The sequence below is a fragment of the Mercenaria mercenaria genome, chromosome 11 (genome assembly GCF_021730395.1).
Source record: "Mercenaria mercenaria strain notata chromosome 11, MADL_Memer_1, whole genome shotgun sequence".
NCBI lineage: Eukaryota > Metazoa > Mollusca > Bivalvia > Venerida > Veneridae > Mercenaria > Mercenaria mercenaria.
In genome coordinates, this window is record NC_069371.1 from 44583206 (window position 1) to 44610856 (window position 27651).

The following is a 27651-nucleotide window of genomic DNA, read 5'->3' on the forward strand; positions in this document are numbered from 1 at the left end:
TGTATGGTGTATGATACTGACTTAAATTCCTATTAACATGATTATGAACCACACATTGTGAAAGAATGCAATCTGTTATATTTGCTTCTATCTTGTAAAGTATGTCTTGGTAGAACGTTTAGCAGAATGTATATTACGTTAAAGAAAACAAAATTTATGACTTCCTTGACTAGCTGTTAGCTTTTCTTGAGGGGTCCGTGACAAATTTGATGCTACTTTAATGCCTAGATAGGTTGTCTGATTAACTGTTGATAAAGGCTGATTATGTAACATATAGACTGTATTAATTGTTTTCTATATCTTGTTACATGTATAACCTGACATTTTGGCTATCTTGAAATACATTTTCCATTTCTGCTTCTACAATGACAAAATATCGAGATCTCTTTGAAGCTGGATTGAGCCACCTTGTGACTTAATTTGTTTATGAATGACACAGTCATCTGCAAAAAGACGCACACTAGAGGTTGCAGGTAGATCATTAATATATGACAGAAATAGAGTGGCCCCGGAACAGACCCTTGGGGTACACCTGAAATAATAGGATCTGTGCTGGAAATTGAGACATGAACCACTACTATCTGTATCCTGTCTGAAAGAAAAGCTTGTATCCATGATTGGGTGGTCCCCTTGATGTCATAATGGACAAAAGTAATCTACCATGATGAACAACATCAAGAGCTTTGCTGAAATTCATTATGGCACTATCAACCTGGTTTCGTTGTACCGATTCGACTAAGTCGTGAATAAAACCCACAGGTTGGGTTTCACAGGATCTACGAGAACAAAAACCATGTTGATTGTCAACAAGGATTTGAAATTTGTCCAAATGATCGAGAATATTACTAACAACAATGTGTTCAATTATTTTAAGAGACTGGCCTATAAGTACTAGCCATAAATCTTTCACACTTTTTTTTATAAATTGTAATCACTACAACTTTAGACTAATCTGATGGTATTGATCCACAAGATAGAATTTTATTAAACAAAATTATAAAGAATAATGCTATGTCCTCTGCACACTCTTTCAAAATTCTGGGTCTGATTTGGACAGGACCCGCCGCCTTGTGCGGTTCTAAATTTAGCAATAACTTTTTAACACCATTTTCAGTCACACTAATATTTGGCATGCTGTAAAAAAGGCGGGGCCAAGCTCAGATATTATTGTTCCTTATGGTGAACATGTCACACTTGACTGAGCATGTAATGGATGCAAGGGTATCATCAAAGGAATCCGATTTCCCGTAGGGCGTCGCCATCTTGGACTCATGCATATTCATTACAAATAGCCTCTAGCCCAATATGTGTTTACGCATAATCAATCTTTATTTCAGTCTTTATAGTGCAATACAACTACTAAAATAACAGAACAAAAAGACACAATAATAAAGTTTAAATCATGTAACTCCTCAATTGAATATATTATAGTAAAGAATCGAGATTAATGAAATGAATATGAATATGCATCATCTAAAAATAGACTCCCGCCAAAAAAAATTTACGTAATGAAATTGTCCCTGGTCACGTGATTTGTTTTAGCTTCTAACGTTTCGGATTTGCCGGTGCTTTCTTTTGCGTACTTTTTTTTACTCTTCCTGATTTGTTTTTCGAATCGTAAATGCATGTATTAAATTTCTTTGTGTTAGTTGTGCAGGTACTCGCTGGTGTAGTCGCGTGATGAAAATATCCGGAACACAGACTGCAAGACAAATGCTTCCAAATAGCAGAATATGTACTGCACTTACTTATATTAAAAAAACAATTTTGGGTTATGATAAAACTGTTAATACTTTGATTGGTTCTTAATTAAGTTTGCACCAATAATGACAGCACATATTTTTCTCATTGCATTATTAAACATTTGTAACATTATGCTAAAACAATATCCCTTAAAAAGAATATTTTATATGCGCTAGAAGGAACCTTTTGGTAAGCTAAATCTTGTTAAGTTAGTACTTGAATCATTTGTAAAAACGGAAGAAAATTGTCTCTGAGAACTCTGATTTCTCATTTGAACTAGATTTTCTGAATTGAAGAGATTGGTGTTTACATATGCATTTACATTTAATTTGTTATTCATTATGTTTATAGAAGTAGGGATCTCCACGCGTAACTAATTGCTGTGTAACATAAACATAATTTATTCGCTTTCCCTATCTCCTTAAAGGCGCTCAGGTGTATAAACTCTCGACGAAGAAATAGTTATATATTATATAAGCACGGCTCAACGCAGGTGCAAACAGTATAAGCTATTCCAAGCGTTAGTAATACAGTGGAACGTCCGAAAACCGGACCTTCTGAAAACCGGAAACCTTTGAAAACTGCACGAAACTCAAGATCCCGTTTTTTTTTGTTCTTATTTCAATATATTTTTAACCTCTGAAAACCGGAACTTCCGGATTCTGAAAACCGGACGATTTTTGAAAGACCGTTTATATTTTAACACTAAAATTGACTTCCAAAAAACCGAACAGCAAAATATGTGCCAGATGAAAAGTGTCACCTGTTAATAGAAAAACGCCCGTGGCAAGTTGTCAACATGTTCTTTTGTTTATCTTTTAGCAGCAGTCCTTTGCAACGATACCTTTTACATTAAAATGCCAATTTGCAATAGTGAAAAACATGTTAAAAATAGCAAATAATGGCCCTATTACATTGTACGTTTTCTGAATAGAAGAGATTAGTGTTTACACATGCATTTGCATTCAATTTGATATTCATTATGTTTATAAACATGATAAAGCTAGGGGTTTCAACGAATAACTTACTGCTGTTTAACATAAAAATAACTGATTTGCTTTTACTAGCTTCTTAGAGGTGTTCAGGTGTAAGAAGTCTTGTGAACTGATGGAAGATGAATCTGATAAGGAGTCTGATATTTCTGAGTGTTCGAAGAACGACAAATTGAAATGTGCCACTCAACAATTTATGCATGCATTGTCTTTCTTCTCGGAATGTTCATTATGAAATTGATACATGATAGTGTTTATTCCCTGGCACTCAGCATGAAACCATGTATTGCAATCTTCACAAAATGTACTCCTAGCAGGGTGCCATGTAACTTGCAAATTACAAGTAACACAAAGAATTTGTCTGGTGCTATCTGGTCTCGGGTTTGGCGTGTATCAAAGGTTACAAGTATCAAAATAAAACAAATGTAAGTGAGTGTGAGACGATTATTGCATAAGAGTTTCTTTTTACGAACGAAAAGACTGCGCACAGCCCAAATAGCAGCCGAATAGTAAATGGTTGACTAACAATGCTGCAGAATCGATTTAAAGCGGCAGCTGCTTCCCAAGATGCAATTCTATGCTCAAATATCTTTGACCAAAGATGGGGATGGCCATGTATAAGTTTAGTCACTTTTTCATGATGGTGCTGATAGTTGTTGTGAGAATAAGAACCCTTTGCAAGCTCAGCACTCATAATATATTGAGCAGAGAGCATAAAGCGCACCACAAACAAAGTATATGTGCACATAATTGGTACAGAGGGATAATTTCAAAGAAAAACGAAAAATTTTAAGCTCGCGAAATTACATCACAAATAAGTCCGCCAAAGTAAAAAGCTGAAAAACGGGAAAAAAATCAGGGTAAATGTTACCAAACTCTGTTACCAGTGTCTCTATGTACCATTCTCATACACCCGGGATGTAATTCAAGGACTTAGGGAAGCTGTTAACGACTGAAAATATTCCTAAATGGAAACGGTGAACCCCACGAAATGTTTGAAAGTATTTTACAACAAACAGTATTTAAAGTTTCAATTAAAGGTTTATTTCATATACTCTCGGTTTGTGTAACTATTTACAAATACATGAGAAAATGCATTAATATATAACTAATACAGTTTTTATAATCAATCACTTAAATGAGGGCAACAACAGGAGTATAGTTGTTGAAATAATGTTACAAATAAAGAATTTACTAAATATAATGTAGTAACATTTTCGATGTGGTCACTTTTGGCCTAAATAACTAACTAGTCGTACATTGTTTCAATCGAGAAGTTAGAAATAGGTCAAGTTCCAAGATGTTGATATGATGAAGCGTGTAATCGGTCCTGACATGTAATGGTTTAAAACCTGAGGGTGACTGACTAGTTAGGCATAACGGGATGCTACACGTTAACTAGAGAACATTAACGTTTTCGAGGAGGATATGGTCCAACTATTAGAAAATGTCTATTCATGGAATGTTTATTCCTGAAATATGGATTTAAATTGTTTGTATGTGCACCATATACATGATATAACCATTCATGTTCTGATTTAACACATGGATTGGGTTTTGCATGGAGTCCTTTAATTTGGAACTGATTTACAACAGAGCGTGAGTATTTTCATAACGTTTTGTCAATTATTCTTATATTATAACTGATACGGGTGCTTGTACTTCAGCATGGTATGATATGGAAGCATGTATTTGAACATTCCTCAGTCAGTATACATAATACAGTAGGGCTATAAACTGTGTTCATTCCAATTATTTGAGTAATTAAAGGATAACTTGATTGATATTATGTTGTTGTGATACCTGTTAGGTCGTGTATATTGTATACAAGTGGATTACTTTATTATTCACAATTTATTTAGATAGTGGGGGAGGAGATATTTAATTTACCTGTGCATGTTTTAGATAATTGTATTTATTGGTTTCTAATTCTATATAGTACAAGGCTTTCATAGTTCAAATAGCATATCGTATGGAAATTCTTTGAAGAATAGCTGTAAGTATAGTTCACTCTTGCGACATGAAATAAAAGATAATTTTAACTGGCATGTCGATTGATTTTTTACGTAATTAGTTATGTGTCTTACAAAAATGATATACATAATATAGCTACGTCCTACATAGTTATATATTTATCACCTTCATATAAATAAATACAAGTTACTGTAATGTAATTTAAGCATATTTGGTCTAGCTGTAATTCCGTATCTAGATACACTAAGTCAGTATTGATTAATTCCATATCTAGATACAATGTGTCAATCTTGATTAATTCCATATCTAGATATAATGTGTCAGTCTTGATTAATTCCAGTGTATCAGTCTTGATTAGTTCCTTATGTAGATAGAATGTGACAGTCTTGATTAATTCCATATCTAGATACAATGTGTCAGTATTGATTAATTCCTTATCTAGATACAATGTGTCAGTCTTGATTAATTCCATATCTAGATACAATGTGTCAGTCTTGATTAAGCTGATTATATATTGGACATATTAACATCAATGTGCACAATAATAGCAATGTAAGGTTGTATTAGTAATAATGTCATCATACTTAATCAAAATACATGTAATATTAACTGTAAAAAAGGATTGCATTATTTACCTCTTCATTTAACTCGTTTTTTGTTACTTGTTCTAAATTATATAAATTTACATTTATCATAAGCTATTTGTTTACTGCAATTTTGTTCCGAAACTATTCTTGCAAATCTTTTAGTTTTACTTGTTATTCTCAAAATATTTTATTTACAATGTATATTGTTTCCCAAAAGTCTTTTGGGTTGCTTCCCTGTATCTTCCTTTGATTTTCTATTTTAACACACTAACAGTTTATATGCTGTATCTATTTTGTTTTTATTCTGTATACTAACTCTCTTTAGCATATCTTTGTTTCTTTCTGATATATTTTTATAATACACCCATCGTGTAATATCGTAATGATTTCGTACTCTGAAACAGTCTCGGCTTTACCAGTGCTGACATATTATGGTATTTTTATCATTTGTTTAAGTCTTTTTAATCCCAATTTTTTTATTTACAACTTTCAATGAATATAGAATTACCGCATGGTCTATATATATTTAGTCTTCTTAGCCACTTAGTGTATTCAAGTTATCACAGGTTACCTTTAAAGGTCACTCCTCCAACAGAAGGTTAGTCATTGTATAGTTTTGGGGTATAATGCACGTTAGAATATGCCCAAATGCCGACACGGGTCCTCAATTTCAGAGTCACATCTAAAAGAACCGTCGAAAAAATGTCGTGCAAAGACGTGCAACTGATTGAGGTCTGAAAAGTGCCTTGATCCATGCACAATGATAAACGATCCTAACAAAAATATAGCAGCACGGAGACCATGTACGAGTTTATATTTTACGTCCGTCACTTGAAATTCTAGTTCAGAATAATGATGTTTTAACATTTCCTTAGATAAAGTAAAAACAATCTATATTCGCCTTTTTGCACAGCAATCAAACTGTTTTGCTCTTATCAGGTTACTGATAGCAAAGTTTTCGTGCAGCCTTGGATCACAAGGGACATGTTTGCCGGCCGGAAATGCGAAATTCCAACGTTGTAATAGGCTACTTATGATAAGAAAGTAGCGAGTTTTGGCAAACGTCTCTCCTGGGCATTGACGTGGACCGTATCCAAAGGACATCAGACTGAAAATTATATGCGATGTATTTTATTTATACATTTTGCCAATTAGCATGGCTTTGATGTCATTACATGTCATAGAATGTTAAAATTCTTAAAAGTGTATTTCAGCTATTTACTAAATATATTTTGTTTCCTTTTGAAAATTCGATCGCTAAGACTTCATTTTTCTTCCTGAAAATAAATTAACAAGGTAGGTATAATGTATTACTTGATTTACTATGGAGATGTTATGGTTTTTAGTACAGTTATCATTGTCATTTTCTATTAAACTGTGCCAGATTTTTCATAGCGTCTATTTCATAAAATCAAAGGTGATAACATAAGTATATATATACAGGCAAAAGTGTCTCTTAAAGGCACGAAAAACTCATTCTATATCGGTACATATACAGAACGCCTCTATCGGTACAGAAACAGAGGGCTTCCCTTGGAACAGATACATTGCGCCTCTACAGGTACAAAAACTAACTCCTCTACAGAAACAGAATGCCTCTACATGTACAAATACAGTGCATCGCTACCGTTACAGAAACAGAGCACCTCTACCACCAGAACAGATAAAGAACGCCTCTAAAGGTACAAACACAGGGCATCTGTACTGTAAGAAACAGTGTGCCTCTACCAGTACAGTTACAGAGTGTCTCTACGAGTACAGATAAACAGTGCCTCTACCAGTACAGTTTTTAAGAGTGACTCTACCAGTACAGTTAGAAAGTGCATCTACCAGTACAGTTAAAGAGCGCCTCTACCAGTACAGTTACATAGTGCTTCTACTAGTAGAGTTAAAGTGTGTCTCTACCAATACAGTCACACAGTGCCTCTATCAGTGCAGTTGCAAAGGGTGCCCCTACAAGTACAGTAAGAGAGCACCTCTACCAGTACAGTTACATAGTGCCTCTACTTGTACAGTTACAGAGTACCTCATATAGTACAGAAAGTGCACCTCCACGCGCACAGAAACAAAGTGGCTCTACCAGTACAAATTCACAGCGCCTCTACTAGTACATATACAGTGTGCCACTAAAAGTAGAGTAATGGCATCTCTAAAGGTACAGAAACATAGTGCTTTTTCTAGTGCAGATACAAAGCGTCTCTACCAGTTCAGATACAGAGCGCCTCTAATTGTACAGAGAGTGCATCTCTACCGGTATAAAGATTGCCTCCAACGATACATATACAGTGCTTATCTACCGTACAGAAACATGTGTCTCTTCCAGTACAGAAACAGATCACGTCTCTAACATAGAAACAGAACGCAACTACCTGTTCAGATACAGTGTGCTCTACTGGTACAGTAACAGTGCGCCTCTTCCAGTACAGTAACAGAACAAGTCCCTTATACAAAAATAGAACGCAGAGTGCCTGTACCAGTACAGATTATAAGGTCTTTATCAGTACAGATACAGTGCGCCTCGAATGTTAAAGAGAGTGCATCTATACCGGTATTGAAACAGAGTGCCAACACTTGTAAATAGTAATATACACAGAGCAAATCCACCTTACAAACAGAGTGCGCCTCTATCGGAAACAGTGTGTCTGTATCAGTGCATAACCTGAGCACCAAACTTGCCCTGTATAGAGCACCAATACATGCGAATCCCTCTTTCCTAAGAAGAACCAGCACTGCGCCCTTAGTTTAGTGGGAGACACTCTGGAGCATTTTAGAAATTTTCGGCGCCTCTACCACAGGACCTACTAGGCAAAATGAATAATTCGCACCATCGTCTCTACAGATGTACTGTACAATGAAAACATAGTTACACATTGTATATTCAAAACAGTGATCCTTTCCTGTCTCGAAATACAGATATTATATACAGTGATCAAAACTTGTGTATATTTGCTTTACTTTTTCCGCAGTGTGTGCTCCGAAGGTAACAGGTCTCCGCGCTCGTCCAAAAATCTCTCTGGTCGGAATGACCAAGGATCTCCCCATATCTCCTTATTGTGGTGAAGAAACCATGCGTTTCCAATTATCTGAAATACAATGTTGTTGTTCTTTTGTGAACGACCAAATACTTTAAGAACTTAAACATCTAATTATCACATTATATAAATGTCTTAGATTATCATGGTATCTGTTTTTGTCCTCCGAATAATAAGAATCACTTGTCCCTCCTCGATGTTGGTTCGAGCCTCACTCGGGGTTTTGAAAAAGCCGACTTACGTAAGGTCCGTGGTTTAACCCAGGTGCCTGCTCGTGATGAAATAATGCGCGGAGGGGTCTTCCTCTACAATCAAAGCTAGAAAGTCGCCATATGACCTAAAATTGTGTCGGTACGACGCTAAACCCAACAAAATAAAGAAATAAATTTTAAAATAAAATAAATCCATCTTTACTTCTGTGTACTTGTTAACGTATCCAATTGTGTAAACTTAGAATTTTCAAAGACGTTACAAACTACCGCATAGGGAGGTTTTGTAATCTTACCGTACTGTTTGCCTCAACATCATAACCCTCAAATTCTAAATGTTCTTTACACTTGTGCGGTAGCAAAAGCGGTGCTACATTTATATAACGATGGACCTCCATTTCGAATGCCTTGAAGAAATTACAGTTTGCTCGGTCTTTATATGTTGGTTTTATCCCTTGACCAATCTTTCTGTCAAACTCCTCTTGCAATTTTACTTGATATTGTGGGTAGTTTAGTAAGATCAACATGGTATTTGTAAGGAGAGCCAAGGTAGTAGTGACACCTAAATAAATACAATTATGCATATAAATAATTTTGAGAAAAGGCATGCAGTCATGAAAATAAAATCTGTTAAATCTATTACATCTATTTCACACTTGATGATACAAGTTCGATATTACACTGCCTTGTATGATATGTTTTGTATCGCCGATTTCAGCAGTATTTCTGTTAATTTTTGGCTGGCCGCATTTTATTCTGTCTTTGCGACCAGTGCAGACCAAGATCAGCCTGCACATTCATGCAGGCTGATTATGGTCTGCACTGTTCGCTATTCAGTTAGTAAGTTTTCAGTGAACAACAAAATAAAAAATGGTATTGCCCAAATTGAATGATCGACCAGTCAATTAGAAATTTAGTAACGGCTGATAACCTAGCAAGCGTTCCTGAATTTGTGCATTTGCATCACTACTTACATGTTCTCCGCAAGTAACTGCCGACCAGCACATGAATCATGACTGGAGGAAGAAATGACTTCAGGCCTTATGTTTTCCATCAAATCACCAGGAAGTCATATGCCTCGCAGAGATGCAAAGACAAAACGCATAACCTTTCGACCTATAAATGTGCACTCTCCCTACTGAACAAAGTGGAAGGGATATTAGGCATAATAAATACCTTACATGATAGTGTGACAATAATGCCTTTCTAGTCATGTCATAATTTTAATACATTAGTGCAATCCTTTGTTTTCCCTAGCCCGTGGATTTCATTTCTTCAATTGCATTTAATTAGAAATAGAATTTAAAACGTCGCAGTATTGCTATCTTTCTAATTTTAGTGTGATATGATTTAAACAAACTTAAAACTTGAGTATAAATTAACATCAACGTCCAGCTGGGCATATGGGATTATAGTTTAGGTTATAAAACTGGAAATTGGCTCGAGTTGTGCCCTTTTTAGAAGAGTTTGAATCTTTATCTCATCTATTACGAAACATTTCATATGGAGAACCCAACTCTACCTGCCCTTTTATGGCAAATTGAACGGGTTAGAATTATATCCCTCGAGTTGTGCCCTTTTTAGAAGAGTATGAATCTTTATCTCATCTATTACGAAACATTTCATATGGAGAACCCAACTCTACCTTCCCTTTTATGGCAAATTGAACGGGTTAGAATTATATCCCTCGAAATCATTTATAAAAGGCATTGGTATATACTTATATATTTATATTTATACTATATACTTATTTATGCTATACAAATGTCCCACCATTTTTATGCAGAATGTATGTCGGAGAAAATAATTAATCAGTCCGGGTGCTCAGAAATGAAAAAAAAATATGTGCCTAATATTATACGAGAGTCACGGCCCTTGAATTTTTCAAATTACAGAAAATTGGAGAAAACACTTTTAATGGTACATATTAAGTTTGGTTTTAGAATAGTTTTGTTCAGCTATCTTTTCGGAAACGATGTTATAAGTAGTAAAGGACCCTATTTTTATGCCCCTTCGAAAAAGGAGGGGTATATTGTTTTGCAGAAATCGGTCTGTCTATCGGTCGGACGGTATGTTGACCAATCGGTTTCCCGTTGATAACGCAAGACCGCTTTGGCCTATCTGAAGTCTGATAGGAATGTTGGCTTTGATAAGCAAATGACCTCTGTTGATTTTAAGGTCAGTAGGTCGAAGGTCAAGGTTACAGTGAATCAAACAGTTAAACGGTTGCCGGACAAAAACTTGAGAACGCTCGGGACTAGGATAACAATAATTAGTATGGAAGTGGATCTTGACCAGCAGATGATCCCTATTGATTTTGAGTTCAGTATGTCAAAGGTCAAGGTCACACGGATCCGGAGCAATTAAACATTTTCTGGACGGTAACTTAAAAAACGCTTAGGCCTAGGATCACAAACATAATTGGGAGGTTGATCATGACCAGCAAGTGACTTCTACTGATTTTGCGGTCAGTAGGTCAGAGGTCAAGGTCGCATTGACCAAGAACAGTTTTCCTGTTTCCAGAAGTTAACTCAAGAATGCTTGAAGCTAGGATTATGAAAGTTAAAAGAAGTGGTGTTCATGACCAGCAAATAATTCCTATTGATTTTGTGATCAGTAGGTCAAAGGTCAAGGTCACAGTTACCCAGAATAGTTAAATGGTTTCCGGACAAGAACTTGAGAAGGCTTGGGCATAAGATCACAAAACTTCGACACGCTACAGTAATTTTGAAAAAAAAAAAACAACACTAAACAAATATTTGTACAAAACATTTTTAGACTTAATATATAAAAAGAATTTAAAAAGTTATGACAAGTACAATAAAAATTTTCTTTGGTATGGTTCATCAAACCTTTATTTTGTTATATACTTCATGCAGCGATGGGTTCTACAACAGATTAGTAATATTATGATATCATACACAGGAATCTTACAAAACAGTGTTTAAGGTCATCTCTAAAACAAAAAATTTCCCTTCTGTATCTATATAAATCCGCTATATTGTTTCTTTGAGGAGTCTATTTTTGAAAAAATCGATAACCTTTGTAGCAGACGATTATTGTACTATTTAGTTGACCCGTCAAAACATGTATCTGACTTTTATGTTAATCTTATGCAGGCGTGAACAGAATATAATGAAAGCCGGGAACATGTTTTGACAGGTCAAATACATTGTACAATACCTAACAATAGGAAGCCACACCTTTCAAATCAATAGAAACGTATGTCACGGGCACAGTAATGGCAATAGAGATTATTATATATTAAAACAATCATTGGGTATCATGAGTCATCCGTACGGGTCCGTTCTTGTTCCAGTGGCAATATTTTTTCCTAATTTTTTAACTTTTCTCAGTTGTCTTGTGTTTGACCTTTTGTGTCTTTGTCCCCGACAGAGGGATTTTTTCGTGATGTAGGTAAGTTTCAGAATCATTAGGGCGTTACGTTATCGATAACAGACGACAGGGCTAAACCAGTGCAGGCTAACAATGAAGTAGAAGACAGATTCAGCAGGGATAAATTTTTCAAAATCATTTAGTCATGACCTTCATAATATTGAAGGGTGCTTATTTTATGTCCGGGATATTGATAAAAAATGTAAATACAAGAAAAACTGTTTTTCATTTGCTCCACTTATACGGATTATTAAACACTCCAAACAAGTAAAGATGTTTGAATGTAAAATGGTTTACCCCATTGCACACGAATGTTATTCATTTTTAAAGCTGAATGTTACATCGTACTTTAAATAGGTTAAAACCAGCTAGAATTCATTCACTAGAGCCGTAACCTCTTGACGTTCATATAGCGGCAATAGGATCTTAATCTTCATCCAACCATTATTAATAACAGTTGTAACTATGTTAGTCTGAATTACCATATTAAGGACCGTGAAGGAAAATAAAAGCATTGTACCCTTATATAATTTTATTGCAGCATGCTACACAGTAAACAAACACACACTATATAAACGATCAGGTGAACAGACAGACTTACTAAGTGCAGAATACAATATCTATGAAGCGAAGGGTATAAATACATACTTCACACTCAAGCAACTGTTCTACGTATTAATATCCGTAAGGATAAGTGACATTTTGATCACGAAGCACTCGTTTATCAAAAAACTAAACGGTAGACTTCGCGTTGAGGTACAATCACAATTTGGCAGCATTTCTGTCCCTTGTGATTTTGTGAGCATCACACACTGATACCATAGCATTTAGCCGTTTGTCACAAAATCTTCCCGTACGTCAAAATTGACTTTAAGCATGTTTTTGCAATTGAGAGTAATTCCTCTGACCTTACAGGTGGTGTAATTACCCAGTTTATCAGGTTTTTTTGTTGGGTTCAGTATGCATAGTTTTTAGGCCCACCTTGTACGAAAGTTACTATTCGGTTTTGTGGAACTTCGTCAGTTAGATCCATTTTTTAGTCTCCCAAAGCAGGTTACAATTCTCCGAGTTTTGTGGAGAACACTATAGAGTCCGTGCCTGCGTACAAAGCTTGTGGGCTTGTTTACTCTAAATAGGAGTAAAGTTTGAGACGGGCTTGAGCCGTAGTGTAAGCGGCAATGACGACATTGGTTTTTTGTTTTGCTTTCCACAAAGTAAGGTTTGTACTTCCGCCTCAATTCTACCATTTCCCAAGGCACGTAATAAACAGTCGTGACTTCCTCCTGGTCTGAGGTCAACGTATCGAAGTAAATGAATGGGTCATTCACGAACTCTACCTGTGACATGTTGGATCGTTGGCCGAACTTGCCCCAGAAAGAGTTTAGCATGAGCTTAGCAAAAGCCCTCAAACCATGATTTTTCTTAATCTTTGAGTAATCGAGCCGTTTACCCTCCTTTTGATAGTAGAGCTCCATGTACCGATGTTTGTCTTTCTCGGTCTTGCACGAGCTAGGCCATCCACTAGCTTCTTGATTCAACTTTAAAAACGTTGACAAGCAATGTCTGGATCGTACCGAGCGATGTTATTAAAATGCCACACTTCGTAGATTTTGTTCACCTTGTACCCTACTTTTATTGCCTTTTTCAACTCATCTGTCACGCAGTTACCTACAAAAGAACGCTGTTGCTCGGAATGACCACAAGGATCCTGCTGTTGGTTCTGGGCGCAGGTTTTGCAAAGGTGAAATACTAACTTATTATTTACTTTGCATGGCAACACAGGGTTAAACAACCATTTGGGTGGAATAACCTGGCACATGATGAGACTCCGTAATCTGCCAATGATCCAAGACTTTCCGTGATAATTTCAGGGTGGCCTATTGGTATTTTTTCCCGTTTTGTTGGCCCAGGGATAGAGGGCAGTTACATCATAATAATAAATGCCTTCTTCCCCTGAAGCCTTTTTGTACAACGTATAAGCCGCTGTGGGTCCGCCATAGAAGGCATCACGGGGCTCCAGAGGTGTGACTAGATCCAACTGTTCCACAAACGATTTCATCTGAGGGTTGTCTTAGCATTGCTTGTAAAATTCCGATTCCCTAATTGATCTGTAGGTATACCCGAGACTTTCCAGATACCGTTTCTTTTCAAGATCTTTGTCAAAGAGTTCACCCATAGTCATTTAATTCACTGGGTTGACCGTGACACGGGAGAAAAATCGCCATGAAATTCCAACACTACTTTCTCTCCTTCCGTCTTATATTACCCATCCACCCTAAAAGGACCTACCTTCCCCCCCCCCCCCCCCCCCACCCACTATTTCTCGCATGCTTAATGTCTAACCCTTCTGAGTATGCAAGATATTTTAACCATTGAAGAGCTTTGACGGAGTGCTTTTGTTCAGGCCTACGCCCATGGTGAGGAATGATCCCTATAGTATCTTGCAAAAGAAAATTGTTTCTAAACACCATGTTGCAGGCAGATGCTATGGTGATACATCGCTCAAAGTGATCAATGTTCGTGATATGCATGAAATCCTCTCGAAATGTAAACAACACCGTTTCAAAATATCCACATCCGATCTACAGTACCCCAACAGTTCTGCTTGAAAATCAAAGCGATCTCTCTATGCTCTTCATAACACATAAATAAACGTCTGCCTGGCTTCAGGTTTCATGCTATCTGGACAGTAGTACGAAAAATCCGGTAAGGTATCCCTGACTACACTTTGATTTTCTTTCCTACTGAACAAATGTGAAAAATTTCCGTTTTTGAGTTCACTGAAGCCAAACATCTCAGGTAATTTTGCCAAGGCCATGGGCATAAAATTAATAGAATCGATCATCTTGATTTTGCAAGAGGGTACTGTAAGACACATTATTTTAGCGCCATTGGCCATCACCGTGGGAATAACAGCATTTTGATAGAGGTACTGTAAGATGATATAGGAGTCATAGCCTTGAAAAAAATGACATAGAACAGTTGGTTGGTAGTTTGCTTCCGAAAACAACCATTCACAAAATTCATCTAACGTGTTTTCACAAGCGAACACATACTCTCTTTGCTCACACAATTCACAGTCTTTGGTTTTATCCATACAAGATGTGCACACCTTCTGTACTACACAAAGATTAGGTTTGTGTTCGTAATTACCACAATTGGATTTTAAACAGTTTGAACATTTTCCATAAAGATCTGGTTTGTATCCATTTTCGCACTGAATCAGATCATCCTGTGTATATTCAAAGTCAAAAATGATGAATGTCTTGGCACTTTCCTCTTCGTCGATCACGTCTTCTTCAATGGAAATGGGTTGCTGGAGGTGTGACTCTTCTGGGTTCATGTAACAAAGATGGTCTTCTGGGAAAAACTCCTTGCATTGTTTGCAGTAAATTTGGCCACACTTATGATTTTTATCTAACATCTTGTTGACCGTTTTTCCGCAGTCCAAACACCTTACAGGTCGAGTTTCCCTTGTGTGTGCTTTTCTTGTGAAGGTCAAAGCATACTTAACCTTTAAAAAGCGATGACACAGGTCAAATTTGATCCATTCAGCCTCAGATCGGTCTTGAACCTTGCGGCAAGCAGAAATATTTTCTGGCCAGAAAGGCCGACATGCTGGTTATCACGTCATAATGGCCATTGTGGTAGTGCAAGAAATTTTGGTGATCTGCCTCTGGTCCTTTAAAAATAATTGCATTGAAATGGTCAGCCGACACACGTTAAGCTGGTTGTCTGGTAGAACGTCTTGAAATTTCTTAATTCCTGCTTTACTACATTTCCCAATGTAAATGGAACGTCTGCTTTCTCGTGAAGCTGTTTGGCCAAGTCTCCATGTATTTTATTACCATTCCTTATACTTCACCTTCCCCCCCCCCCCCCCCCCCCATTTTAATGGTGATCCAGTTTGGCTTTTGCCGTTATTATTGTTCTAGCACAATACAAGTCATCTTCATTCTGTACACGTGTAATGCACCTCTTGTCCAGAACAAACTTATCTGTGCTGACACATTTACATCTCTTCCGGCAACCCCCGTCCGGTATCTCCAATAGTGTCACTTCGATGATCAGGCCAGAGTCAATGAGGAAGTCTTCGTTGGACTGGAGCACTCGTTCTAGTTCCGTCATAAATCTGTCCGCTGTCAGTTCGTTGATTTTCAGGAATGTGATAACAATAGGATAGTCTAGGTATTGGCTTTGAATCGTCAGTCTCACCAAATCGATTGATTTAGAAGACTGTGTCAGATCCTTGATTATAGCATTAAACATTCATTTTGGGGTTATTAATATTTCCCCAGTCACCTCAATGCCTTGGAAGGTGACCTTAACCCGTCTGTTATAATTTTCCGTTACAGCTTCTTTTTGTTGTGGGCCTACTTTGCAAATGCGTTGCTCTAAGGTTGTGTTATGAGTGCTCCGTGCTTCAGAGATATCTACCCTTACCTATTATCTTTTTTATGTAGATGTGGTGGTCCTGAACTTCACGCTGTTCCTTGATCTTGTTGATGTTGTAAAATTGCCTTGGATTGTCATTTTTACGCAGTTGTTTGGCTACACCGGCGTCTTCAGTATTAACTGAGTTTCTTTTCTGGCCACCTTCGATTTGGTGCTCTTCCCGTAAATGTCTATCTAAGTTGTCAGGACAACTAAAGGCACGGTTGCATTCTTGGCAGTGTACATTGTTCACGTTGTTGTGTTTTTCCATATGTCGTTCCAAGTTTGTTTTCCTGGTAAATCGGGCATTACAAATATCGGACCGAAAACTCCTCCAGTGGTAGCAGTACGTTGATGCTTGAGTAACACGTTTTTCTTGTCCACAGTAAAATCGCACTCTGTTTGTCGTCTGAAATCAGAAAGGTATGAAAAACAATTAAAAAAACAACTTAGCTATAATAATATTACACACAATATATTCATTTCTTTCACTGTTCTGTGATTATCTAAAACATAAAATCAGACGCGTGCCTGAATTGTCAAACAAGTGTGAACATGTAGCATTTAAATAAGTACACCGTACTATTATACTGACCATTCATTAAGAAACCATTCGACAGTTTACCTTTTCAATAACCACCCATGCGGAAAAAAGCGTTTGTCTAGTTTCAAATATCCACATTATAGGATCTAATAAGATCGAGTATATGCTTTAAGGTTTTACCTTACGCATAAACAATTTTCGTCAGCTTCTTCATTAATCGATACTAGCGATACGCTCACTTCGGCCGTTTAAGGTATTATGATTTGTTAATGTACAATTTAACACTGAAGTATCTTTTCCCTATTGATTCATGCATGCGCATTACATGAAAGCGTTTACACGGCATGAAAGTAAGGACATGAAAGATAAGCAAAAATCACAGTTAAATGAAACAAAAATGTTTCTTGCACTGTAATGTTTAATTGTCTTCAAGGTGACTTGTGAGATCCCATAATATATTAACTTTATAAACTGTGAAGACATTTGTGATAGGTTGCGACATGAACTCCTACTCTGATTGGACAATAGCCTTAATAACAAGTCAGGCATAATTATACAACTAATATAAGCATTGACATCTGGTTGTACTTCTCATTTAGTGTCCGTCCGTCAAAAGAGCAACATGAATAAATGCCTAGACTGTCAGCAATAATTTTCTAGGAGAGATGTCATGTTAAGACATAGAAGACACAAGCACGGGGACTTCATTCTTGTGAATCCGCAGAGCACTCAAACGTATCCATCACCGCCGCTGCCGCCGCCGCAGAGCACTGAAGTGTGTAAACCGCCGCCACCGCCGCCGCCGCAGCAGGGAGCGCTACCACCACCACCACCACGAACGCCACAAGAGTTGGTACAACAATAATTATCTCAAGGAAAAGTCATAAAGTTTAACACAGATGACAATCTTTCAGGGGTTCTTCAACCACCATTTACTATGATGATATCGGGACCAACAGCATGCGGAAAAAACAATATTTGTTCAAAACTGCTTTAGCACCACAACACTAGAATCAAGTCAAACATACAAAAGGTTGCAACCCCTGAATTCAGTTATTCGAAGATCCGTGTTGCCGCAGGTGGATTTCATTCAAGGGATTTCATCAGACCTTGAGGACGATGATTCTTTCGATCCTAATACGATCGTTTAGTATAAAATGCTTTCCTTTTGAATAATAGCATTGAAAATAATGGATTAAATGAAATTTTGAATAAATAAATTTTTCGAGTAAATATAAAAACAAAGAAAAATATCAAACAGGGAGTGCCCCGCACCAAAAGCGCAGCCTCCTCAAAACGAACCCCCCAGCACGCAAACGCGTGCACCACACTCACACTCAAAGCTTACACATCAGGACAAAACCATAGTGTAAAAATGAATAAAAAAATCTGAATAGTGTGAATCATTGGAAAGGGTGCCTAGACCTGGATAGAGATTCAATATTTATTAAAATGAACGATTATAACTATGCGTGTAAATACAATAACAACATATACCGCGGTTTGTTGTCAATCAGGTTAATAAACGACAGTATAGCATTCTCATGAAGCTAAGAAATCAGAGTGTCATTAGACACCGTACAGAACTGTGTTGATCTAGCATCTATTGTTTTGCATATTGTTGTACTGTCCACTATTAACATCATCTATCTACCTATTTGTAACCCGATCCACCAGAAATAGGGCCGAGACGCACAACAGCTCCTTATTGTTAGGTAATCGTCTGCTACAAAGGTTTCAAAAATTGACTCCTCAAAAAATTGCGGATTTATATAGATAAAGAAGGGAAATTTGTGCTATAGAGATGACCCTAACTACTCAAACACAATCTTTTGGCTTATAACATACGCTATAAGATTTATATTTTTTTTATTGATTACAATAACCGCTGTCAACACGTGTGCAAATCTATATTTTATCCGACAATTACATTTCTTGCAGACGTTTTACTCCTTTGCTAACACTTATTGTACTCCACACCCTATCCCGCCTTCGGTCACAAGTTCGATCACAGAAAGTGCGATACAGCGAAAACTTTTTAATTACAACATATTTTTCATGAAATTCGACTTGGTACATAGATAGATACAATGTAGCAAATACCATTTCTGAAAATACTTGAAAAGTACATGAGACCTTTTCTTGAAACTTGTCAAATAAACAGATGACAATATGAAACATACGTTAATTACAAGATGAAACCTGGGACTTAGACAAAAGACAATACACAGAATATGCGTAAAATTCATCTGTCAGTCAACAGAGACAGATATTGTGTTAAATATATAAGTGCAAGGTATTTTGTCTTGAAACCCGGTTTAAAGACAGTGTTTTTTTAAAATAGGCTGGTCCTTCAATTTTGTTTCTGTGTATTCCGGTTGGGATAGCCACAGCATCTAATGATGAGGCAACGAGGCACGAATTGCTTTAATTGCCTGGGTTGATTTTTTTTTTGCCTTGGCCATTTTTTCGGTGTTTGTCTTCAGTTTTTACAAAAGCTGACTGAAGGTGCAGCCTTTCCGGAAGAATCTTATCTTAGTACACTAGGTCTAAGACTTTCTTCAGTTTTCATTTTCGAACAAGTTTGTTGTATAAATGCGGAAAAGACTATAGCCTAGATCTACAGCGTCACAATTGTGTGACGTACGTGAAATATTTGCGTAACTATCATACTTTAGTTGATGCGCGCATTTTAGATTGGGAAGAAAATTTTTGTGTTTTCAATATTTTACCCTGGAGCATGAAAAGTACCAACAAGGCAGCAATCTTAAAGTAACTCTATCGTGTCATGCTCAGTTACCCTGCTAATTGCATCGTAACATTTGCTCTAAAAGCCTAGAATAAAGAGGCTAAAAATTAAAAGAAGCAATAAAAACAAATCAGAAGACAATACGATGAAAGAGTCAATGTTTACGCATAATAGAAAATTGTTAGTTGTTGTAGTTTGTACATGCTAATCGAAACAAGAAATGTAGGAGGGCAGCAACGCTTGTTTATTTAACAGCTTTGTCACTAAAATAAGATAAGTGAATGAACAAAAAAAGGGGCACATTCTTTTAGCAATTCAAACTAGAGTTATGGAATCTGTTTAATGAATATCAGATCATCACAGTTGACAAGTGGTTTCAATCCATTCACATTAATGGGTGCTGATATTCTAGCTCATATAGTAGTTTATAAACAAAATCTTGACTAAAATGGCTGAGTCGACAAAGAGGTATAATTTTGTGAAAATACAAAGTAGAATAATGGAACCCTGAACATAGCACTTATTATGATCTAACTGAACAAGTGTGTGAAGTTTTAATTAATTACCATTTTGGCTACTGAGATGCCAGCTTACATACAGAAACAAAACCAAATATTGCTAAGTCAATAAAGGCGCATGATTTTGTAAAAATTAAAGAATTATGGAACATAATACAATATACAACATACTGCAATAAAATCTGTACAAAGATTCTTTGGAAGCATAGAATGCAACCTGTAAACTAATAGCACACTCGGTATCACTGAGTCTGTCCATGAGAGTAATGAAATGTGCGACACATCTCAAGCCTTCTAACACCGTCTTAATCGGAACTCTAACACACATCTATTGAATGGGCTTCATGGTTCCAAGGTACCAGAAAATATAACAACACTGGATCCAAGTGTACGGGGAGACTTTTTACAGCCACCACACGGCACTTAAAGATTGGTGTTATGATAATTGATAATATCTTTAGTAGTCAATTCATCACAGTAAATGACTAAGTAAAGTCTAAATTCATTCCCACAAGTGGTTATAGAGACACTAGCTTACCAGGTTGTAATAAGTAACAATTGTAATTCATAGAATAACATAGCTTTTATTTTGCTATATATAATAAATGTTTACTATTGTTAATTACCAACCGAAGTTTTGGATCATTTGCACAATAAACAGATGTGAGGTTGATATATTTTGATATCATTTCATGATTCAGACTCGTCAATAAAGAAATTAATCTTCAAAACATTAATCTTCTAAAGAGTTACACAATTGTTTAGGTTGAAAGTTCATGTAATCACATACATTTGAATCGTATTGTTAACAATGGTAACTAAAATATCATGGAAAATGATCTGATTAAACATCTTTTTAAATGTAGATAGTGTAATGAATACATTTGGGCCTTTGTCTAGGATCTCATTACTTGATAATATGTGCATAAGTTGCAGAGTCACGGCACAAAACAAATGTTAAAACTGCGCTCGGATAATATAAATAGATAATAGGTTTAATACTGTATTTCTAAAAGTATATACGTGTGGTGCACTTAAAGTTTATATTTACAATGATAATGTTATACATTGTACATGAAGATACCATATTAAAACTTTGAAAATCCCTATTCAGTTTCAAATAAGCTCCTGTAAAGTAGTATCATAATCAAGGATGGGGACCAGTGGTGTTGCCCATATATCGAAATGGTTTCTTAGAATTTTTCATTCAGAAAAAAAGAGTTTCTGATTTTATAATCTGAAGTAAAGTATTTACTAAGTCGAATGAGATTACAGTGAAATGGGTCTTAAGCAGACAGCCAAGGAAGCGTTGCAACGTTGCTGCTTCACACATGTTCAACTCAGTTGGGGAAGTTTGTTAATTAGCAAAAGGTAAGTGGCTGCTCTATACAGGTGACCGCTAAGATAGGATTCACTGTTTACATCTATAAATATTGGATACACTAGTATACTTAGTATACTGTTGTTACATGTGTACTAAATACCAGCTAGAAACCTAGAAGACACTCTCAGGCGCGTATCGCGGCACAATCAATTACTCTGCTGATTTCTAAGTAACATTTGCAACAGAAGCCTAAAATAAAAAGGCTAAAGATTTAAAGAAGCAATGAAAAAGATCGGGAGAGCGTACAATGAAAGAGTCAATGTTTGCGCGTATTAGTGACCTGTAAGTTGTCGTAGTTTGTAAATTTTAGAAAATAACAAGAGTGGTCGGAGGATAGAAATGACTATTCAGCAGTCTGGTAAATTAAATAATTTAACTGAATGAATACAAACATTTTCGTTTCATCTTAAACCTAACTCCTTAAGCCTCCAAACATTATTTATCGAATTTCTGTTGTTTTCATATTTTTATTGTCGTATGTTCATGTGTTGAGCTACATGCCTATATTGTAGACCCACACAGGACATACTAGCCATTTATTACATCCAGAAGCCACAACGTTTATTTCTGTACTAACAATTTCCTCTGGAGAGGTTCCGCAGGCTCACACAAGCGGATGAGGATTGTCACGTGATTTTTAGGGAAGCTGACGATAAAACGATATGGATATTAACATCTTAAAAATGTCTGCAATTACGTCTGAATATCGTGAATTATAAATTATATATGTGATAATATCTATGTGGTAAATGTAAAGTCCAACTTGACGTATTTTTGTTTAACATATTGATTTTATCTTCATTATTTATAATATATGTATATCAGACTCTAACGACTAATTAAAAAGGCTTTAATCTATTTCAACACAGTGTTTACCTTCTTTGATGCAACATCATTTATAATTGCCTCCATGGGTATATATTTGGAAACAACGACTTTACCTATAATGTTCGAAATTCTTGTTAATTATTATTGTTTGGGTTATAGCACTGATACACCCGAAGCCGTTTTCCTAAAAAAACAGTTCTGGTCTTTTCGACAGGTGGGATACACTCTCAGAAATTTCCAGTGCCTTGATCGGGATTCGAACGTCGGACCTCATGTCAAGCGTGTTACCTATGAACCACCGGGCCACCTTAAACTTTATACACATATTGCTGACTATTTATTTCTTGAATAGGTACATAGAGAGTAAGTAGAACGTTTCTAGTTATCTATTTACCTGCACCAAAGATATCAAGAACTTCAGCTATAATGGTCTCGTCAGTAAAGAAAACATCACCATTAGATTCCATTTGTCTTTTCTGTTCCTCGAGGTACAGATCAACAATGCCACGAACTTGACCACTGATGTGTGTTTTCTGTAATAAAACGATGTCTTTAATAGCATTTTTTTAATCACATCTAGAACATGCTCTCTGAACTTGTGTCTTGCACAAAGTTCGTGATGCCCTGCGTTGTTTTTTTTTCTTAATATAATATTTACAAACTGCCCTTTTTGGTGTTTTCGGTGGTCAATAGTTTGACCACAATCATGTATATAAATTGTAAATTAAGGAAAATAAAATATAAATTTTATACATGCCCTTATTTTTAAACCGATTAGATATAAGTGACATAAGCAAAAAAGGTTTGTCGCATTGCATGATATAGCATACAATTTATAAAATATTAGTGTACCTTAGATGCAAATATTTTTTATTGACTGTTAAACATACCATGGTCATGTTAGATTCTGTTATCTTTAAACACAAATGTTGATAAGTAAGTAAGACTGTGTCTGGAGAAATATACGGTTCCAACATGTCTAGAGATACCGTTCTACCTTGAACGTGCAATTGGAAAGTACATTATCGAAGAGTATCTGAGGTTACAGTTTCAAACTTCAACGTGCCACAGGGAAATATATGGTTCAAGAAATTCTAGAGAATGAGACTGTTTCTTACGTCAACGTTCTATGGGGAAGTATATTGTCCAAGAATATCTAAAAATTAAGTTCCTAGCTTTTACAAGCGAGGCAGAAATATATGGTTCAAGAAATTCTAGAAATATTGTTAAAGATACCAAACTTAGCATTACTTTAAAAACTGTGCACCTTCGACTTATTGTCTAATATCCTATGATTCACGCAAACCTGTTTACACGAGAAATAACCCTGGTATTTTTTTATTTTCATCACTCTTTTATTTTTAATGTATGCATTAATTTGGTTCCTAATACAACATTTCTAAATTCGTTTTATTTTAATTTTCACGATATTCTTTTGCATTGTAACAATAAACTATTTTGTCCTGATAAAACTCGTCGCAAAACAAAGATATCGGTGTTTTGGCAGTCATCCAATGAATTTTAATTTCATTGTAAATTAACTGATGTAGCATCAGACAGTTTTACAACGAGTTAGAGTTCAAATTGTCTTTAGCTATGTTATTATGTATGTATAAGAACATGTGGTTGTTACTACTATCAAATTTTTAATTTACGATATTAAATATTGACTTATCAAAGAGATCGTCAAATAAGAATAGCATTTTACTATCATATTTGTAGCATGATATGAAATATTAATGAAACAAAATCATAATTATATATAATGATCAAAAGCAACGTACAAACCTTTTTGTCATAGAAAAATCTCTCAATAAGTTTGGCAAAAATGGACTTTCCTTTTCGATACTCGTTTCTGTATTTCCCTGGTAAATACCGCAGAAAAGGGAAGGATGACATAATAAAGTTGACGTAAGGATTTACGAAGAAGTCTTCAACTTTCATTTTCTCCAAAAACATGGTAATTTCAGTTTCGTCATCTAATACTGTTTCCCCTATCAGCTGAAAATTGAACAAGATATTTGAAGAGAATTGCAGCTTCTGTAAACGATCCAATCGTAGTTTATATACAGTAAAGTTTATAGGTTGTGTTCTAGCACATTCATCTTATTTTTCATGCTACATTTAAGTTTTTGTAAAAAGTTACGACAGTAAAACATTATAATGCTGGAATTAGTTTAGTTTCGGACATTATTTCTAGTAAAAGACATTTACAATTTTATACCGAATCTAAATCTAATTCGGATGTAATCTGTTTTCTAGGACTTTCTCAAACTATTCAGTGATAAAAATTAGTAATAAAATTATTAAAAGAGGTACATATACTTTGACCTGTTAATGTCGATTGACTACACATAAAACTAAAATGAGTATTATATCAGAAGAAATTAAAACTTTACAAGTTTCAGTTTAATTTCTCAAAATAAATGGATCCGCAGTTTTATAGATCTAAGTATTCTTAAAGTGACGGCCATTGCATACGGAACTGACTTGTCACAATATTTACAAAGCATTTCATGACAAATTTCATAATTATAATTTCCACGATGGCAAGCATGCAGTAATTTTGGTTAGACCTATCTTGAACATAAATAGTAAAAATCCTTTGCGGTGAAGGAAATCCAGTTAAAAAAAGAAATGGTACTAGTTCCGTAATAATTTTGATATTTCCCTATATAACGTTTACGTGTTGATTTCATTCAGGGATTCAGCTTCTATTTTATCTTGATAGATAATAATTGTAGAAGCAACAGATCGAAGCGAACAGCTATATTCGGACAAATCAATAGGTGCAATCTGTTTTATATCTTCAGTATGATCTTTTGCCACATAAGATTGCTGAGCTCATGACTTCAAAACTATGTCTTGATTGGTAGATCAGCATGTTTAAACGAATACACAAACATCAGGAAATCTAAAAAACAGTATGTAAGAAACAAGTCAAATAGGAAACTCACTATGACTCAAACACTATCCTACTATTTTTCTCTCAAATCTTGGTTTGCACCAGCTGGTAAATGGTGTGACATGATTTATCACTCTAATTCATAACTTTGCTTCTTCACATAAATTTATTTAAATGTAATATTGAATAATGAAGATACCATTAAAATTTCTGTAAAATTTACGCAATGATGTGAAAAATATTGATTCCTTAGTATCGCGTTAAGCACTACAATATAATGAATCTAGATTTGTCACATTAAATGGGTAATTAAGTTAGAAGAGACACACTTATTCAAGTAAACAGCTTAATGCAGTGTGTTTTATTTCAACTTGTCTTGAGTCTCCCTCAAATTGGAGTAAGAATATCGGATTACCATTTCGGATTCAGTACCGGCATACTCCGCAAATATCTAATATAACCAGCCTAAATGGCTAAATACACTACATCTTACTAACCATAAGTGAAATAATATTCGTCAGAGACTGCAGAAATATTCTCACACATTCAAATTTTTGTCCCGGTTTATTCTCGATTCTTTGCAGTAGATTCACCATTTCCGACATTACATTATTTTCCAAGTCTTGAAGACCACTCCCGTAAGCATGTAACGCTTGCACTACAAATCTTTTTGCAGTCTTATGAAAATGACCAGAACCATCTTCTAGGAAGGTTAAGGCTCGGTTGTCAAAAAAAGGAAAATGCTTGCCAAAAAAATATGATGCCCGATCGTTGAAAAAATGTTTGTACTTTTCGCCACCGAATGATTTACGAATGATGCTTTCGCTATTTAAAACTACAAAGCTGTCAAAGAGCATTTTCACTTGAAATATTTCTCCATACTGCTCTGCATAGTCCATAAACTTGTAACGAATATTCCCACCATTGATTTTATGGATGCATCCCAGAACAGGCAACCCCTTCGGTCCTGCTATAACTTTACCTTTCAATGCCTTCTTTCTAAAATATATATACACTGTTACAAGTCCTAAGATTATGTAAAACAATTCGTATCCCATGATCAATTTCTCACAAGAAGTCAGAATTATTCAGTTTTTGTACACACCAATAACCTTATAAAACATCAAGTTTGTACCACTGCGCATTACACAACTACATCTTAAAATCACAATTCTTCATGCGTAAAATATATTCTTTGCAAAAGAAATAATATACGCGATCGTGTAAAGAGTAAGGTAAATAGAAAGGACTTTATAGATCTTATTTCACATACTGTAAAATCATTTAATTTCGTGGGCATTATATTCCGTGGTTTTGGTTAAAACGGCAATTTCGTGGGGTAATGAATTCAACTTTCCAACATAAAAACATAAAATGGATTGGAATTCGATGGGATTAAATTTCGTGGATTTACTTAACCATGAAATCCACAAGAATTAGTCCCCCACGAATACATGTATTAATGATTTCACAGTATGGAAGGTTTTCAAAACAATATAAAGTCAAATTCTTAAGTCTTAATATAAATGGCCATATAAATGATTATCTTACATTAATGTTGTTTCTTAAGAAGATCTCTTCCCATTTTATTTTCTAATTCTTTTTCGGCAATTTAAAATATATGACATGTGTGACTTAAGGTAATTGACAATTAGCACATACACAGGAAATACAAAATGTTTGCTGCTTTTGCTATTGTTCATCCTTACCGTGCTAAATTTCTACATAATAATGAACTTGTTCATCTTTAAATTTGGACAGTACTATTTAATGTTCAAAGGGGTGCTAAGCAAAAAAGGTATTGACTGAATGGCCAACAGTGCAGATCATGATCACACTGCATAGATGTGCAGGCTGATCATGACCTACACTGGTCTAAAACGTATAATAATTCATGTCCAGCATAATACGGGTTAAGCTCAATTAGCGTCAAAACCTAGTTCATGAATTCGTCTGCCTTTGTTGGATGAAGAAAAGCCTGTGTTTTCGATCCCCGCCTTCCAAAAATGTAACATAGTGCTTGGCTAAGAACTGCAGATCAATGGACAGTGATAGAAAACTTTAAAATGTCCCTATTCCTGTAAGGCAGCATCATTTCGTCATTTGGAAAAATGAAAACTGTGTTGAATAAAAATATTATCTGAAAAAAAAAGGGATCAGCAGTCTTTTATCTTACCTTATTTACTGATGTAAGTCTTTTAGTTTTACAATGTTTTAATGTATTATTCTTTAAGACTGCTAGTTCATCTGTACTCGAAGAAAATATTGTTAAATAATAAAAAAAACTAATGCGGATGTACTAAAATGAACATTAATATTATGGTCAAATTTAAGCATATTTTATTTGATCTAAAAA

At 35.5% G+C, this 27651-nt stretch overlaps 1 protein-coding gene across 1 annotated transcript; it reads right to left on the bottom strand.

The window, feature by feature from the left end:
• Nucleotides 1-3756: 3756 nt before the first annotated feature.
• Nucleotides 3757-26467, bottom strand: LOC123531314 (cytochrome P450 2D28-like). Its single transcript, XM_045312162.2, has 6 exons — nt 25793-26467; nt 24179-24391; nt 22785-22923; nt 8834-9099; nt 8252-8379; nt 3757-6404 (listed from the first exon to the last, which is right to left on the bottom strand). Exons 1-6 carry the CDS (start codon nt 26351-26353, stop codon nt 6188-6190), a joined length of 1524 nt encoding a protein of 507 aa, XP_045168097.2. The 5' UTR covers nt 26354-26467; the 3' UTR covers nt 3757-6187.
• Nucleotides 26468-27651: the final 1184 nt, after the last annotated feature.

What these genes read in the sequence shown, in the direction of transcription:
- LOC123531314 (XM_045312162.2), bottom strand. Translation starts at nt 26,353, where the DNA reads ATGGGATACGAATTGTTTTACATAATCTTAGGACTTGTAACAGTGTAT. An exon ending in CGAATATTATTTCACTTATG is followed by an intron (nt 24,392 to 25,792) that starts GTTAGTAAGATG and finishes TTCAATTTTCAG; the next exon opens with CTGATAGGGGAAACAGTATT. An exon ending in ATGTTGAGGCAAACAGTACG is followed by an intron (nt 8,380 to 8,833) that starts GTAAGATTACAA and finishes ATTGTATTTCAG; the next exon opens with ATAATTGGAAACGCATGGTT.